This window comes from Calypte anna, chromosome 1, assembly GCF_003957555.1.
Source record: "Calypte anna isolate BGI_N300 chromosome 1, bCalAnn1_v1.p, whole genome shotgun sequence".
Lineage (NCBI taxonomy): Eukaryota > Metazoa > Chordata > Aves > Apodiformes > Trochilidae > Calypte > Calypte anna.
This window is the reverse complement of record NC_044244.1, coordinates 137,197,783-137,216,067: the sequence shown is the minus strand read 5'-3', so window position 1 is coordinate 137,216,067 and position 18,285 is coordinate 137,197,783. Positions and strand designations below refer to the sequence as shown.

Below are 18,285 nucleotides of genomic sequence, written 5' to 3'. Positions count from 1 at the left end.
GCAGACAATTGTGACTTTCCTTTTCCTGATTTGATCAAACAGGGAGGTATAATTCTTGCTTGCTGTTCCAATAAATCCACAGAAAAAAAAGAAGTAAGACAGGCTTGCCTGATATCCTTATATATTACAGACACAGCATATTTCAGTTTATCAGTTAAAAGAACCTCTTGACATTTGAGCTATATTCTGTATTGATCTGTTTTCTGAACAGTCAATACAAGGAGATATATTTTGTTTAAAATCTTATAAAACTACAGTATGTGTTTTTAAATTAAGATGTTATGGCAGGGTCCTTGATACCATGATACTTCCCAAGCAGGGATATCTAGAACTAAGTGGCAAAGCCATTGCCTGAAGATAATGAACAAGTTTATTTTGCAAGGGAGACTGGATAACTAATGCTGCTTTTTTACTGACAGCTATAGAATAGTCTGAGTATTTATTCAGAGGAAATATCTCCATAAGCCATACTAATCTATCATGCAACGTTTATGTCTTCTCTAGCTGTATAGGCACAGCCTCTGTACATGTCCATACTGGTAAATAATAGTGAACTGAACAGTATTGATACCTCCCAGTGCTGTATTTCATTGGCTTGCTCCCAGGCTCTTTTTTTGGGTTGCCTAAGGAACTTGTCTCCCTGATTAATCTGCTAGAGAAAGACATAGTCTTAAACCATGAGGACAGAAGCCACTTGATCACATTTGATCTCAATGTCAAGGATTAGCCTCAAGCTCTCTTTTGTTTAGCAGTATAAATCTGGGACAAAGAACTTTTTTGCCTTTCTCTAGGATATAGTTAAATATTGTGTGTGACTTACTGCTGCAAATCTGAGAAAGTAGCTGGCTTTGTTGGTGGGAGTACAGGGGAAATAGTCACTTATAATTAATATATTGTTGTTGATAGTGTCAGTACATAATAAGAGTGTACTCTCTTCTAGGCATTTAATACAAAAAGTAAGAGTTACTCAACATGCAAAAAGGATCACTTCAAAGGAGATGTCCATGAAATGGCGGAAGGAGACTTAGGAAAATATTACTGGCTTCAAAATGTCTTTGTCTCTGGAACACGTTGGGGTGTTTTTGAGAAAATAGATCCCGACTCTGCAGGCACAAATGAAAATTCAGCTGCAAAAAATAGATTTTTCTAAGCAGTAGGCTGCAAGGAAAAGCTTTCCTAGGTCATATAATGGTTTGGAACCTTCAAGGATTGTTTAGTTCCAACCCCCTTGCAGGGAAACCTCTCACAAGACCAGGTTACTCAGAGCCCCATTCAACCTGCCCTTGAACATTTCCAGGAATGGGGGTTATCTACAACTTCTCTGGGCAGCCTGTGTCAGTGTCTCACCACCCTTATAGAAAACAATTTCTTCCTAATGCCCAGTCTAAATCTACCCCCTTTGACTTCGAAACTCTTCCCCCTTGTCCCATTGCTACACACTCTTGTAAAAAGTCCCTCCCCAGCTTTCCTGTAGGTCCCTTCAGGAACTGGAAGGCTTCTTCTTGGAGCCTTCTCTTCACAGCCCCAACTCTCTCAGCCTGTCTCCATAGGAGAGCTGCTCCAGCCCTCTGAATGTCTTCATGACCCTCCTCTGAACTTGCTCCAACACCTCCATGGCCTTCTTATGCTAGGAGTCTGAGAACTGGACTCTACTCCAGGAGGGGTCTCCTGAGAGCAGAGTAGAGGGGGAGAATCACCTCCCTTGACCTGCTGCCCATTCTTTTTTTGATGCTTCCCAGGAAACACTTGGGCTGCAAGCACACACTGTCTGCTCAGTGTTGTTTTGCCTCCACCATTTGAAGTTCTTGTTGGGAGAATATGCATATGCAGAAATCATCGGCTGTTCTAGCTCGTCTGCTTCAGAATTTGCATTACAAATATTGAGAACTAGTATAAAGTACCTTGCTGTATGCCCTACAGTTTTCAGTAGAGTTGAGGAGAGGTTAGAAGTATTTCATGGTGAGAAAACAATGCTCGTTAAAGCTGTAAGAGGCATTAAGAAAACTTGGACAGGGGAGCGTTAAGGTGCACTTCTAGGAAGAAAGAAACTCTTATTAAGGTAATAACAATTGTTTTTTCTTTGCCCACAGGAAGGAGTTGAAGTGAGGGTTGCCAGAATATTCAATACCTTTGGTCCTCGAATGCATATGAATGATGGTAGAGTTGTCAGTAATTTTATTCTACAAGCTCTTCAGGGAGAACCACTAACAGTAAGTAATGGCCTCTTAGTGATGTGAAGAACTGTTCATCTCTATATCTTGTCCTCATGTGCTAAGAAAGAGGATGGATTTTAGAGAATACTGAGGTTTTTCTCAACCCTCTCTGCTCTAAATATCTAATCTTACAGTCTGTCAGGCTCAAATGTATGGAATTATACATCCAAAGATCTGTTCTGTTAATGTTAATGATGTTCCTTTCTCAGAAAGAAACAATTGTGATCATCCTGAACTTGAATTTTCATCCTGAATTTGAATCCCTGTCATAACTCTTTATGGGCTCAGGGTGTGACAAGGCTCACAAAATCATGTGTTGGTACTTAGAGAGTCTTAGAATTTGTAAATTGTTCAGGTTAGAAAAGACCTGTAAGATCATCCGGTCCAGTCTTTAAACCTTTTTAAAACCTACTTAACTCCTGTTGAGGAACTTACTCAGAAGTTCAAAAATTCCTTTTTGGAATTTAAGGCTTCTAAATGTCTTTTTGCAAGCTTGGAGATCAGCCTAAATATACATGTATAAAGTAACATTAATGTAACATTCCAGGCTGTGCTGCATATTAGTAAAACCAGCTAGGATGGTTTTTTGTGATCACTTGCAAATATCTATGCAGCTAATTTTTCCTGCCAAAACGAGTTGCCACATCCAGATTGGTTGGTGTGAATTGTCCTTGGCTCTTGATAATGCTTAAGCATTATTTGGGGCAGGCTAATACTATGGTAAAAGATGCTGCTGGTAATTTAGCAATAGAGAATATGCCTGTCCTATGCTCTGATCCTGTGTACTTTATTGTTATAAAATAATAAAAGATATGTAAAACAAGGGAGGCATACTGAAACAGGGAGAAGCAGTTTGGAATCTGAGATCAGTTATGAGCTCATGGAAATGTTTACAGTTGATGTGACACAAACAGAAATTTCATATAAATATGTACTAATATTCCCAAGGTTAGAAGAATAAAGTGCCAGGATACAGAATCATCATGGCTGGAAAGGACCTTCAAGATCATTGAGTCCAACTATCAATACCACGCAGTGGCTTGTGTTAAATAACTAAAAATATTGCTAAGTACCTTCTTGGGGTAACTATCTTGAGATCAAGACTGCAGTCCTTCTTCTGGAGACTGTAAAATCCAGAGTTCAGCCAATAATTCCTCTAGGAAAGAGCAGACAAGCTTAGGAGAAAAAGTATGAAAATTTTGTGGCAGCTCCCACTACTATCATTCTGATAGAGTGAAATCTGAAACTACAGAGCATTGAAGAAGAAGGGAATAAGTCATGCCCAGACAAGATGAAACTCAGTCTTCCTGTGAGACCTCCCCTAGCTTTAAATCTTTTTAAAATAATAGCCAAAATATGGATACCCTTTGCAAAACTTGGGTAATGGACACTGCCTTACTGACAGAGTGAAATCTACAACTCTTAAAATAAAATAAAAAACGCTTAAACTGTGTATATTTTGCAAAGCAATGCACATCACCTGACTGAAGTACACTGAGGATTTTTGAAAGTTTGGTCTTTGGAGGTCAGGACTTGCTTACTTGCTCTCTGTTTACCAGTGATCCTTGACTTAGGCAATTTGTTATTATTTTTTAATGTGTCAGTGATGCATCTTGGATACTCTGTTTTTGCTTGCTGATGCTAAATTTCTGGTTTAGGCTTGTGGTTATTTCAGAGTAACAAGCATGTAGTAATTCGAATGCTGAGTTCATTCATCTTTCTAAAGACTTGCTTTTCCCCCAGTTAATTGTTGATGCTGACAGTGATTTAGTGGCCAGTGTTTACTTGGACATATGACATTTAATGGGTCATATCAAGTCAGTCTTAAGACTGCAGATGGCACTCAGATTCCTGCAGAAGTAGTTTCATTTTGTTACCCAGGCATCTTCCCAGAGCTGCAGGTTGAGGCTGGTTCTGTTTATTTCAAGACAGACAGTAAGCAAATAAAAGCAGGCAAGAAGACAAAGCTTCTTGCTTTGACACTTTAGGTCCTTGTAGGACTTGGTTGTATCAACACAAGAGTGTAACTGTATACAAATTTGTCAGTATTGTGTGTTCCCAGATTGGCATCCTGGGGCAAAAAATCTGAGCTTCCAAGTGCTACTTGGAAAGCTTATCTAGCCTACAGAGGATCAGAAAGTCATTCTGTTTTTCAAATTGTTTCTCCAATGGATGTAGGGAGCTATTGCTGTGTTTGGCCTCTCAAAAGTTTTTTTCATTTATTCTTAGTTTCTCAAGTGTTATTGAAAGTAGTGCTGTAAATTTTTATAACAAGAACAGAGTGAGACCATTAGGTGGAAATTTCATGAAGCCTCTCTGAACTTGAAGCAGTTTTCTTGTCTTAAAGCATACAATCCATGGGATATTTCAGAGCTTCAGTAAGATAAATCTGGAGTCAGTGTTGTTCTGTGGGAGGGAATACTGAAAGTTTTAGGATGTTTTATGGTTATTTTTTTCGTAGCTTCCATGCTGTATAGATTTTACCAAGAATGTAATAGAGGATAAAGTAGAACATTTTGCCTGACATTACTGTTTTGTAGGAGTAGCTGTCTGACACTGAAAATTACTGAATATGAGATAAGGTCTATGGGCAGAGTTTTTTAGTTGACCACGTCAAATAAAATGAATTATCAGCAATAAAGCAGTATTTGAGACAAAAAAGAAATGTTGCCCTTGTGTCATCACAGAATTGGCCAACAGGAATACCCAGTGTTGACCTTTTCAGAAACTGAATGTATTCAATCTCTTGGTTCAGAGTAGCTATTCAATTTGAGTACATGATGTCTTGAGGAAACAGTCTCTTTAGTTTGAAGAAATTCCAGCCCATGCAAACATGACAATTGTTGCTTTGTGTTATTGTAAAGGAAGGGTTTGTTAGGAGAAATTGAGAGGAGGAAGCTACATTGTATTTTCCAGCCACCATCTGCAGGTGGGGAAGGTGGCTTTGCAGAAATCTTGCACAAATGACTTAGTGCTGTAAAACTTTTCCCACAAGCTACAAGGAAACAAAATGAGGAAGCCCTGTATATATACATAGAATCTGCTTCCTGTTTGCTTTGGGAGTCCATCAGGCTGTCACATGCTTTCCTGGAGCATTCCTCTCAGAATCAGGTATTGGGTAAATTCTTAAACACCTCATCTGACCCAGTGCCTGTTGAAACTGAGTCCACCATCAGCAAATTCACAGATGACACTAAGCTGGGGGGAGCGTGGATCAGCTGGAAGGCAGGAGGGCTCTGCAGAGGGACCTGGACAGACTGGAGAGTTGGGATGATCCCAACAGGATGAGGTTCATCAAGGCCAAGTGCCAGGTCCTGCACTTTGGCCACAACAACCCCATGGGGAGCTCCAGGCTGGGCACAGAGTGGCTGAGAGCAGCCAGGCGGAAAGGGACCTGGGAGTCTGGATTGACAGGAAGCTGAACATGAGCCAGCAGTGTGCCCAGGTGGCGAAGAAGGCCAATGGCATCCTGGCCTGTGTCAGGAACAGCGTGGCCAGCAGGTCCAGGGAAGGGATTCTGCCCCTGTACTCAGCGCTGGTGAGTCCACAGCTTGAGTCCTGTGTCAAGTTCTGGGCCCCTCAGTTCAGGAAGGAGATTGAGGTGCTGGAGCGGGTCCAGAGCAAGGAGGCTGTGAAGGGATCCAGCACAAGTCCTGTGAGGAAGGGCTGAGGGAGCTGGGGGTGTTCAGCCTGGAGAAGAGGAGGCTCAGGGGAGACCTCATCACTCTCTACAACTCCCTGAAAGGAGAGGGTAGCCAGGTGGGGGTCAGTCTTTTCTCCCCATTAGCTCCCAGTAAGGCAAGAGGACATGGACTTAAGTTGTGCCAGGGAGGTTTAGGTTAGATGTTAGGACAAAATTCTTTCCAGAGCAGTGGTGAAGCATTGGAATGGGCTGCCCAGGGAGGTGGTGGATTCTCTGTCCCTGGAAGTTTTTAAGAAGAGACTGGATGTGGCACTCAGTGCCATGGTCTGGTAACCACAGTGGTAGTGAATCAAGGGTTGGAGTTGATGATCTGATGAATCTGATGAATCGGATGATTCTGAGTCTGTGAAACGTGAACTCTTCTGATTCTGAATCGGCCTCAGAGAGAGAAGATTTACCAGATGTCAGATGATGTGGCATGTGTACCAATTTTATTGTCTTTCATATCCATCAGGAAGACAAACATACTTTCTATTCTGTCCTTTCAAAAAGCTTTGCTGTTGTTGCAGGTTGATGGTAAGATGTGTGCATTCCCAGTTAAACTTATGTTTTCACCACTTAATTATGGCTACTGATAGATTTCAAAATTTAAGTATTTGTGTTCTAGAAACCCTAGTACTATACACAGTTAAACTGTGAAAAAGATATTATCCGCTATCATTATGTACACTTTTAGTATGCTTCAATATCTGTTTGAAATTAGCAACTTGGTTGCTCCAAAATGCTAGTGCATAACCTGAGAAAACTTTTTACTTTCTCCCTCCTAAGATTTGGTACAGCTCTGTAGAGGTGACTCTGGGAATCATAACCTCTAGAAATTACCTCCCATTTTCCCAAATAGTAATACTTAGACCCACGTGGTTTGGGGGTTTTTTTGGCTTTTTTGTTTGGTTGTTGGGTTTGTTTTTTTTTTTTTATCTTGGTTGCTTTAAACACTTAAAATGCTATTTTTCTTGACAATTTTTGTAGAGACCACTAACATTTGGTGGTCTCTTTGAAGTTGGTGGCTGTTAATAAGCAAAAATTGTTCATCATAACCACATCTTAGTAGTCTGAGGTTTGCTTTAAATACTTGGTGCTCTTTTCTGGCCCAGTGCATGCTGCAGCCTTTTTTCAGTGTTCCAAGAGAAGACAAAGCACCACTCTGTCCCAAGAGTGTTTTATGTGTGCTGAGTTCTGGTTAACAAAATGCCTAAGGCTGTATTTACTGGAAACATATCCAAAAGCAGAAAGACTTTCAAAGAATTAATAGTTTACCAAAGGTTCTTCAAGCACATCTTTTTCCATTCCTGTAATATTGAACTTGCTTCTCAGGTGTTTCTCCTTGGGATGCTTTTCTAGAATGGTGAGGAGTATGTAACTGGGGCTAAAGAGGACATTTATGTTTATGTAACTGTTCAAATTTTCATCTGACTTTAGGTCTATGGACCAGGAACTCAAACAAGAGCTTTCCAGTATGTCAGGTAAGCTGTCTTTGCACTGTCAGAGTGGTTCCAAAGAATGTTTATCAGTGTGATGATAGGCACAATATAAATATAAATATAAATATAAATATAAATATAAATATAAATATAAATATAAATATAAATATAAATATAAATATAAATATAAATATAAATATAAATATAAATATAAATATAAATAATAGATTTACTTGATGTTTTTTTGAGCTCATCTTCATGAGCCGTGAGTGTATTAGTTAAAGAAATTATCTTCATTTTTGTGTCAGCTTTCAGAAGGGAGACATGGATGTTTTTAGAAGTACCAAGAAACAAAGTGTTAGTTGGTTTAAAACTTTGAGATATTAGTGTGTTCTTCCCTTTCAGACTCAGTAATGGGTAGGTAAGTTTTTAATGCTGAACAGTGTCAGGCCTTTTTGTATTTTAATGCAATGCTGCCACCGTGTGTCCTTTGGGTGAGTGCACACACATGGCTCCTCCTAGGGGAGGGAACCAGTTGTGGGTGTATTGCTATAGCTAATGTTGGCAGTGGAGGCCAGGCCACAATGTATTTTCTGTAAAAAAAAATAATGTGCTCCTCAGAATCTTCTGTTCTCTTACGCTAGCTGAACTTCTCTGCCAGGATTCTGGGGGTTTGGTAATCATTCTCTGCTTGGAAATGTTAAAACAGCAGTGATAGATGCTACAGAAACCCCATCAGTTCAAAGTAGCCACTTCTTTCCTGATTATAACTTATAATAAAAAGGATCTGGATTTTTATGTCCAGGGCAAGCTGTTAAGTTTGTTGCTGATAATCCAAAGAACTTTGGGTTATTTTGCTGGTAGGAGTTACCACCAAAATACCATATCTTAACAAACTTAATAAAAGAATTTCTGAAAGCAAGACAATTGAAACAACAAAGTGCTAAGCAGTTGTTGGTGTTGTGTGCCTCTGTCTTACAACTTACTCTGTACTGTTTGAAATGGGAAATACTTGGGTGCTGAAGGGAAGAGGAAGAATGAATTGTCTATCAGTAACCTGGTATTTTTTATATTCTTTCATATGCTCAGATGAACTATAGCCAGCATATCCCCAAGATAATCACCCTTTCAAACTAACCTCCAGGATATCTTACAGCAGGGACAGTGGAACAAGGAGCTGAGAAAACATATACCCATTGAAGTATACACTGTAAATCTCATTTCAGCTTTTCCCAGCTGCCTGATCTGCTTTACTGGAGCTCTGAAGAGGCAGGTCTCTTTTTAGACAAGAGTATTACATATAGGGAAATGGAAACTGCCTCAGTCTGTTCTTCCCTTTTTATAGTGATCTTGTGAATGGGTTGGTGGCGTTGATGAACAGCAATGTCAGCAGTCCTGTCAACTTGGTGAGTATAAGAGCTCCACTGTAGTGTGTTTACTGTGCAGTTGCCAACATCACCTCTCTATTTTTCCTTTTCAGTAATGCTGATTTGTAGAATAAATAAATGGAGAAAAAAAAACCCTTTCCCTTATAAATAATATATTCTTTACTGTATTTTCTTTATAGATCAGAAAATTAAGTCTCTAATTGTCAAGATCTTGTAGTTCCAAGAACAGAGTAAATTTTCTAGAATTTTTCATTTGTTGCAGCAAAAAGTTTTCTGTAATTAGAATATGGAAAAAAAAATATGAGCAGAGGGAGGACACGCAAGTTACACCGAGGAAATTATTGAAGTCTGGTTTTAGTGAAAAAAAGCACTGGGGGAAAACTTGGCTTCAAATAATTAGAAATCACTTCATACTAACCTTGATTAGAAAGAAATGGTATTATGATTGTTTAATTTTCTAATGTATAGATTGCTGGAAACAACATTTCTAATAACATTTTAGGTTTGTTCACTTATTCTCAGCAGTGGATATAAGAATAGGGAAGGGATGCACATGGGAGGTCATTTCTGTGTATGCCAACTTCTGCCAAATTGGATGCTCAACTCTGCTGTGCATTTGTTCACTGTATTTTCCTTTTTTATTGCGCCCGTGAACTAATTTCTATGTTTCCATCCAAATTCCTCGTATTTTTAAACCGTGTCACATGTTTTTTCTCCAGAAAACTCAGTGTTTAAATCTGTATGTACCCAAATGTTCAGGTTTAGGTCAAATAAGTTGTAATAAAGAAGATTTTTGCAACAAGGAAAGCTAGGGATGGAGGGAACTGAGTCTGATGAAGGTGATATAATGCTAACAGGAAGCTTTCAGCATTTTGCTCTGAAAAGGAATGTTCGTGGGCAAGTTGATTAAAAAAATGAGTTACAAAAAAGAATATTGTATAGGAAAGCAAGTAGCCCTTATACATACTAGTACGTAAGCTGTAGTAACTGCAGAAGGAATTGTCTACAGCTAAGTTAGTTGGTTTCCTAACTTGGGTAGAACTGAGAACTTAGTATACTTCTTCATTACATCATCTGTCCTCAATTCTGCAAAGTTCGTGTATCCAGATTTCAAAGTAATGAGGGGGTTTTGTGGTCTGCTGGGTAGCTAATGCCTTTACTGTGATTGAGGTGCATTTGCCTATTCTTCACAGAGTTTTTTGAACCCTTCCCTACAAACACTGAATTACCAAATATAATGGAGAGCAACTTTCCTACTGAGTATGAAACTTGTGAAAGTTACTTTTTTTTTCATCAAAGTAAGGATAAGGCATAATGTTTAGCTTTTTCAGAGTTTGACATGACTCTGTTAGAATCATGTCAGAAATGTAGCATGTTGTTTAATTGTTACTGTGATGGATTTCCATTCTGTTTCTAGGGTAACCCAGAAGAGCACACTATCCTTGAATTTGCCCAGCTAATTAAAAAACTTGTTGGTGAGTATGATAAATAATTCTTTATAAAGCTTATGAAGTGCTTATTGTCGTTAGATTATTGCTTGATAAGTTTATGGAATATATGGGATAATTTAATTGGTTTGTTAATAACATTATCAAAGGCATTTAACTGTATCCTGATCATATAATTAAATATTAATAAGATAATCCAAATCCTCTCAGCTGTATATAAATTTTTGCATGAGCATGAATTATACATTCTTTCTGTGTATCTGTGCAATCTATACTCACTGTTTCGTGTAATGCTTATGCAATTTTTTTTGCTTTGTTTTGGCACAAGGGCAGTACCGAAATGAAATGTAAAAAACATGAATGAAAATGAAAAACGAATGTTTCAGCAGGGTGGTTCTTCACAATTAAGCAGGCTGTTCTCCTTCAGCTACCATTACAAACCTTATGCTCTGGTGACAATCTTTCTCTGCTTTTCCCTGATCTACCAGTGAGTTTTACAGGGACTGTCAGCAACTCCCTTGTATGCAGCTGGGAAGAAAACATTCTGACTTTCTCCTCATTCTTGCTCTGATACCTGTAGCAAATCAGAGCTTTCAGGAATGGAAACAAAAAGCTGTGCTTAGCCTTCTCCTGCAGCTTCCTACTGACATGAAACACACTGATGCCATTAACCAAGGGCTGGAAGTCTGTAGGTTCTAGCAGTGCTTCTGAGGGATCTCAAAAAGACAAGTTCAGACATACAGTACATAAGCACATGATGTTTCTAGTAGAGGACTGTCCCCCCTGGAAAACATCCACAGGTCAGGGAAAGAAATTGAAAATCACAGAACCAAATCCATCAGGTACACAGAGTAATTGTTACCTCTGCTTGTCTGTTTGTTCACAAACAATTCAGTATGTTTCAGTCTGTCCAGAGAAGCAGTTTAGTTCTGCATCCATAAAATCCCACAGTAACATGGTGTGTAAAACCATTTGCTAGATTTGGTTAAGGAAATTGTCCTGTGTCTTTGCAGTGTCATGGGAAAGGCAACCACTAACTTGACTAATTAAATCAGACTGGAGAGTATGGGCAGAAGTCCTCTAACAGTAGAAAATTGCTATCAGAATCACAGAATGGTTGAGGTTGAAAGGGACTTCTGGAGATCATTTGATCCAGTCCTTCTGCTAGGCAGGGCCATCTACAGCCAGCAGTGCCCTGGGACCACATCCAGACAGTTTCTGAGTATCTCCAAGGATGGAGACTCCACAGCCTCACTGAGCAACCTGTGCCAGTGCTGGGTCACTGTACAAACCCTCACTGTATGAAGGGTTTCCTGATGTTCAGAGGCAACACTGCCTCTGGACCTGTCAGTGCACACCACTGAAAAGACTCTGGTTCCCTCTTCTTTTTTTCCCCCATCAGGGATGTATACACATAGATGAGATCCTTCTTGAGCCTTCTTTCTCCAGGCTGAACAGTCCCAGCTCTCAGCATGTTCTCATAGGAGAGGTGCTCCAGTCGCTTCATCATCTTCATAGCCATTCACTGTACTCTCCCCTGCTACTGTGACTGTATGTCTCTTGTCTGTATCTCACCAGAGCAGTGTGAGAAGGGAAAGTAAAAGGGAAAGATGACGTAGCCCAGGATACCACTTGCCTTTTTTGTGGCAGGGATGCTTTGTTGGTTTATGTTCAGTTTGGTGTCCACCAGTTCCATCAAGTCCTTTTCTGTCAGGCTGCTTTCCAGATGGTTGCTCCCCCCAACAGGTACTGGTCCCTTGGGGTTGTTCCTCCCCAGGTGCAGGACTCTGCACTTCTCCTTGTTGATCTTCATGAGGCTCTGTCATAGAATCGTAGAATCATAGAATTGGCTGGGTTGGAAGGGACCTCAGAGATCATCAAGTCCAACCCTGGATCCACTACCGCTGCGGTTACCAGACCATGGCACTGAGTGCCACATCCAGTCTCTTTTTAAATATCTCCGGGGACGGAGAATCCACTACTTCCCTGGGCAGCCCATTCCAATGTCTGATCACCCTCTCAGTAAAGAAATTCTTTCTAATGTCCAACCTAAACCTTCCCTGGCACAACTTAAGACCGTGCCCTCTTGTCTTGCTGAGAGTTGCCTGGGAAAAGAGACCAACCCCCACCTGGCTACACCCTCCTTTCAGAGTGTTGTAGAGAGTGATGAGGTTTCCCCTGAGCCTCCTCTTCTCCAGGCTGAACACCCCCAGCTCCCTCAGCCTCTCTTCATAGGATCTGTGCTCAAGTCCCTTCAGCAGCCTGATTGCCCTCCTTTGGACCTGCTCCAGCACCTCAATCTCCATCCTTCTTTCTTGAAGTCTCTGGGTGGTGTGCCCTGTGGTGTATCATCCGCTCAGTATTGACCCAATATTGAGTCTTGGGGTAGACCAACAGTTTCTGGCCTCCAATTAGAATTCCTATCACTGACCACTACCCTCTGGGCCTGGCCACAAAGCCAGTTTTCAATCCACCTGGCTGTCTGCTTATCCAGCTCTCAGTAAGGGTGTTACAGGGTATGATGGCAAAAGCCTCACTGAAGTCAAGGTAGGTGATATCCAACTGCTCTGCCCTTGACTGCTGAGGCAGTCATTTCATCATGGAAGGTTATCAGACTGGTCAAGCATAACTTCCCTTTTGTGAATCCATGCTGAAAGCTTTGTGAAATGCTTTGTGAATCCATGTTGCCATGGGACAGCTGGTTCACCCAGCTGTTGCACACAGTGCAGCTGTGTCTGTGGGAAGCATTTCAGTGAAGCAGAAAGCTGCAAAAAGACCTGATGCTCCATTAGGCAGGAAAGATATATAAATGCAAAGCAGACTGAATTGTGGATGATAATTCACACTCTCTTGTTTAATAGGCAGTGGGAGTGAAATCCAGTTTCTCTCAGAAGCACAGGATGACCCTCAGAAACGAAAACCTGACATCAGAAAAGCCAAGTTACTGCTTGGCTGGGAACCTGTGGTATGTACAGCTCTATTTCTGTTGTTGTGTGCAAAAACACAAGAAGAAAGAGGGGGATGGAGGAGGACTACATGTTAAGGATGCATTGCAGTTACCAGAAGTGTCTGTTTAACGCAGTCTTCAGGACAGTTGTTAAAAGGGTTTTCTCTTGTATGTTGCCCTAGCTCACAATTTAAGAACTGCTGGGTAAGACTGTATAGCCTGTGCTATGTAGAATTAAAATCAGGTTAGCATTTGTAATAGATAGTAGCAAAAAGAGAAAAAATAAACCAAACATTTTTAGGATTGGCATTTTAACTTCTTCACATGAATATTATGAAGTATCTACTTTCCTGTAAGCCCAATGAATCCTTTGGTATAGGTGAGCCATATTTATGGGAGCTAATGAGTTTGTCCTTGCTGCAGTCTTCATTCCTATTTTACTGTGGTAACATGCATTGTGGAAGGAAAAAGATACTTTTGATTTATTAAAATATTTTTAGGAACTCTTTGGAGTAAGCCTTCTTTTAAGGTGATGTGTAACATCACCAAACTTTGTTTGGATTAGTAGGGGAAAATATCAGCATCAGAATGGGAAAGTCAGGCGAAACAGAAGCTAGCCAGAGAGTTATGACACATTTTGATTTTTATTTTTTTTTATTCTGGTGGGCTGAGGTAAGCCAGAATAAGAAGCCCTCATTTTGGACTACAGGTATCATATGTAGAGATGTTCAGAGCCTGCTCTGTGTGTTGATAAGCTCAAAGCATTTTTAGGGTTATCCTAATATCTCACCACTCACAACAGAGTCTGTCCACCTCTAAAGTTTAGTTACCAGGCATCTCAGGTGATGTCAAACTTGTGGTTTTGCTGCACAGCTAATATGAAAGAAATGCTGAATGCCCATTTTTTTCCTTTCTCAACCTTTTTTGTGAAGTTAGCTTATAACCAGGCTTATAACCAAGTTTATAACCAGGCTTAGGTGATGGTAAGAGCTGATTGGTTTGGCAATGTAAGGTCTACTGAATCCCCAGAAAAGGTGTGACTTTTCCTAGCCAGCTTCCCATTCTAGCTAGCAGAGTGTTTTGTAGACCTTTTTTAGATTTGCAAAATTCTTTCCAGGAAATGCATGGCCCTACCTAGTAAATATAAGCCTGATAGAAAAAGGTAGCTCCAAATCCTTCTGAAATTATTTGTAGAGACAGCAGGTGGTATTGACTATGCCTGACAACACATGGACAGTGGCAAGTGTTACAATCACAAAAGGTTTAAAACAGTTAACGTTTGCATTTTTGACCATCTGTGTTGGGCACAGTCAGTACCAAAACTTACTTTAAAGTAGCACTACTGCGTTGGTACATCAAGGCAAGTAATTTTTGTGTTGCTATGTTGTCCTCCTGCATTGATGATGGTATCAGCAAGCATGTCTCAGCATATAGCTTGTGAGAAAAGCAGGTAATATTTCTGGTGTTCCTCTCTAAAAATCAGTGTTTAAATACAGGCATAGAATCTGAAGAATTACAGTTATTTATATGGGGTTTAAGAATATCAAATGAGACACCGGATGATATTTTGTATTCCTTTTTCTGTGTATCAAGGGAGCACCGAAGAAATAAAACCTAAAAAAAAAAAAACAGCTACCACCTTTATGCCATTCTGTGAAAGAGGATCTTTAATCAGTAAAAACCTAAGGAGCTTAAATTTTAGTGTGCTTATCTCTTTCAGTGTATTATGAATTGAAAGTAAAATTATGTGAGTCTGGTTTTGACACTAGACAGACCAATCCATAGCCATCTGCTGATATGTAGATTTGTTGATTTTTTTTTTTTTTTTTTTTTTACTTACTACATCAGAAAATGTAGCTGATGTTTAAAAGCTAACATTCATTAGCAGTGCAGAGATGTAACCAGTATGTGGTGCTATTAATACTTACATTAGCTAAGAATGAGACTTCCTAGCAGTCTTTTGATAGCTGTATAAAAAAGATACCATTGTGAAAAGAGCTGATGTGATACGGTTCTCTCCTCACTTTTGGGAACAGGTCCCATTGGAAGAAGGTTTGAATAAAGCAATTCATTACTTCCGTAAAGAACTTGAATATCAGGCAAACAATCAGTATATTCCCAAACCAAAACCTGCAAGGATGAAAAAAGGAAGAACAAGACATAACTGAAGACTGTTACTTGGACAGGAAATTCCCTGCTTGACATTTGACGGATGTAATTTTTTTTTTGTTGTTGGTTTTTTTCTTTTTGTTTTTTTTGGGGTTTTTTTTTGAGAGAGAGAGACTTTGAAACAGGTATCATGAAGAACGAACTGGAATTTCATTCTGAAGCTTGCTTTAAAGAAGTGGATGTGCCTAAAAATAACAAACAGATATTCCCCTTCCCCTGCAAATCTTGCCTTGCACTTTTTAAATCTGTCTTTTTATGTAAAAATAGAGTAGAAGCATCTTTTAGTATCTTCAAGTTTTATATCTTGCTGTGAGATCGTTTTGTTGTGACTGTCCTTGACAGTTTTATTTACTGGTTTCTTTGTGAAGCTGAAGATAAACACAAACAGGATGGAAAATGCCAATTTATTTATAAAATGGGTACTATAAAATATGAGATGTTCTACTATGCATAAGAAAAAAGCTAGTGGTGTTGTCAGGTGAGAGACACTGACACCTAAGTATATAGGAGTTTAAAAGAATTCTGTATGAGAGCTTTATGTATTCTTTAAATGAGAGATTTTTTCAAAGGTTTAGTTTTAGTTGTACACTTGAATTTGAGATATTTTCATTGATTACCATGGATAAGGATATTTTGAATCACTACTGTGTTGTGCGTACTCTGGGAATAAAGTTAATGTATTATTGGTTACAGTGGTTGAATATGCTATTTTAATAAAATATTGAAACTTCTTTTTACTAGTTCCAGAGTTTCACTGTGGGCACTTCTCTGGCATTACACATCTTTGCATTTATGGTATATTAATAAGAAAGTGGTGACAGTCTGTAAATAAATGGCTCAAAGATATTAACATTGGTCTTGTCTCTTAACAGATATATAGGAGTGGCTGCAAGATGTCTGATGAAATAGATTAAACAAAACTATAGTAATTTATTCCAGTTTAGGTAGTTAGTGATGTAGGACTATAAGATTTTCTTTAAACCATAGAGGGTAACTTCAGCCTCCCTAACCAGTTTCTATTTTAAGCAGTTACTGAATTACCAGTAAATGCTTTCAACTTTGGTAACTATGCCTGTCTTCCTAACAAAAACAAAACAACCAGTCAAACAAAAAAAATTCACTTCCAGTTCCCCTTATTTTTAATGGTTCTCCTTTATTTTTAGTATCTAAGACTAGATACCTATGAGGGCAGAGAGGCAGTGAGTTTTTAAAGAAAAAATAAATCCTAAATCTCATCAAGGGAAATGACTTGACTTTAGTTCATTGAAGTTTGATATTTATATTAGCTTTTGAGTATCTTTAGGTTGATAGTTGAAGGGAACTTATCAGTAGGGGTTACTTGATGCCCATACCCAGGAAAGACTCTGGGAGCAGAGTGGTATTTGGGCCCCCTTGTCTGAGTGTGCCATCCATCAGAGCCTCCCAGCACTTCCAAGGCTTGGAAAACCATACAGTCTGTCTGGCAAAGTTCCCAAGGACTCCAGCAGTGGTGGGGCTGCTGTGTTTGTTTGTGTGACCTTCCTGGACCAGATCTTCAGTGATCATTTTAGGACACAAACAGTTCCTTCTTCCCTGCTCACATGTGCAGGTTTTCTTCCAGTGGAAATCTGCCATGCAACTAAGATGGTGAGCCAGGGAGTGTTTTCCTGTCTGGACTCAGAGGTGGAATTTAGGTATTACACATTGCCTCCATCTTATTACAGCTCAGCTGCTTGAGGTCTGCTTTCTGTGTAAAGCCTTTCTCTGGGTACATGATCTGGGCATTTATTTGAAATTAAGTTGCCTGGAAAGTACAGTGTGTTGTGCATGCTCCAAATGTGCCTGTAACCTCTCATTACTGACAGGCTCACAGAGCACAGCCTCTCTCTATACTCAAAGCCACAGCAGGACATATGGGAGAGCAGTGCCCACTGCTTTAATAGTTCTGTGGTGAAAACTGCTAATTAGCTCCTGCCACGATGTTTTTAACCCTTGAGCTCTCCATTATATTTGAGGGAAGGCATTCTTTGTATCTTACTCTCTGTGCCACTGGATGCCAATCTGTGAGAGGTGGTGCACAAGGATGCAATCCTAGTCCAGCATTTAGAGCAGCCATTGAGAATAAATGGGAGCTGTGGGTGCCAGCTGTTACTTCCAGGACTGGTTTTCATTTAATCCACTGTCAGGAACAGCGTGGCCAGCAAGTCCAAGGAAGGGATTCTGCCCCTGTACTCAGCCCTGGTGAGGCCACACCTCGAGTACTGTGTCCAGTTCTGGGCCCCTCAGTTCAGCAAGGATATCAAGATCCTGGAGCAGGTCCAAAGGAGGGCAACCAGGCTAGTGAAGGGACTCGAGCACAGATCCTATGAGGAGAGGCTGAGGGAGCTGGGGCTGTTCAGCCTGGAGAAGAGGAGGCTCAGGGGAGACCTCATCACTCTCTACAACTCCCTGAAAGGAGGGGGCAGCCAGTGGGGGGGTTTGATCTCTTTTCCCAGGCATCTCTCAGCAAGACAAGAGGGCATGGTCTCAAGTTGTGCTGGGGGAGGTTTAGGTTGGATATTAGAAAGAATTTCTTTATGGAGAGGGTGATCAGACATCGGAATGGGCTGCCCAGGGAAGTAGTGGATTCTCCATCCCTGGAGATACTTAAAAAGAGACTGGATGTGGCACTCAGTGCCACGGTCTGGTAACTGCAGCGGTAGTGGATCAAGAGTTGGACTTGATGATCTCTGAGGTCCCTTCCAACCCAGCCAATTCTATGATTCTATGACTTCAGTGCTAAGTACTTAAGCTGTATTGGAACTGTATTCTGGAGACTGGCACAAAATATGCATTAAAACAAAAACAAAAAAAAAATCCCTCAGGAAATCTGAACATTTGGATGGTACAGATATGAGTATAAAAGTTTTTTAGGTTATGTCACAGCCTGACCTCCTTCATAAAAGGAGCAAATTGGAGGGAGGGCAAATGGCTGGGTCCAGCGTGAGCCATTTATGAGTACACGGCATGCTGAGCAT

At 40.1% G+C, this 18,285-nt stretch overlaps 1 protein-coding gene across 1 annotated transcript in view; it reads left to right on the top strand.

Moving 5' to 3' along the window:
* UXS1 (UDP-glucuronate decarboxylase 1) overlaps nucleotides 1-16,021 on the top strand; it is a 64,040-nt gene extending 48,019 nt beyond the window's left edge. The window contains exons 10-15 of the mRNA XM_030456204.1: nucleotides 2,091-2,210; nucleotides 7,336-7,379; nucleotides 8,683-8,743; nucleotides 10,143-10,200; nucleotides 13,035-13,138; nucleotides 15,157-16,021. Coding sequence (XP_030312064.1) covers nucleotides 2,091-2,210; nucleotides 7,336-7,379; nucleotides 8,683-8,743; nucleotides 10,143-10,200; nucleotides 13,035-13,138; nucleotides 15,157-15,288 — 519 coding nt within the window. The 3' untranslated portion in view covers nucleotides 15,289-16,021. The remainder of the gene's footprint in view (nucleotides 1-2,090; nucleotides 2,211-7,335; nucleotides 7,380-8,682; nucleotides 8,744-10,142; nucleotides 10,201-13,034; nucleotides 13,139-15,156) is intronic.
* Nucleotides 16,022-18,285: the final 2,264 nt, after the last annotated feature.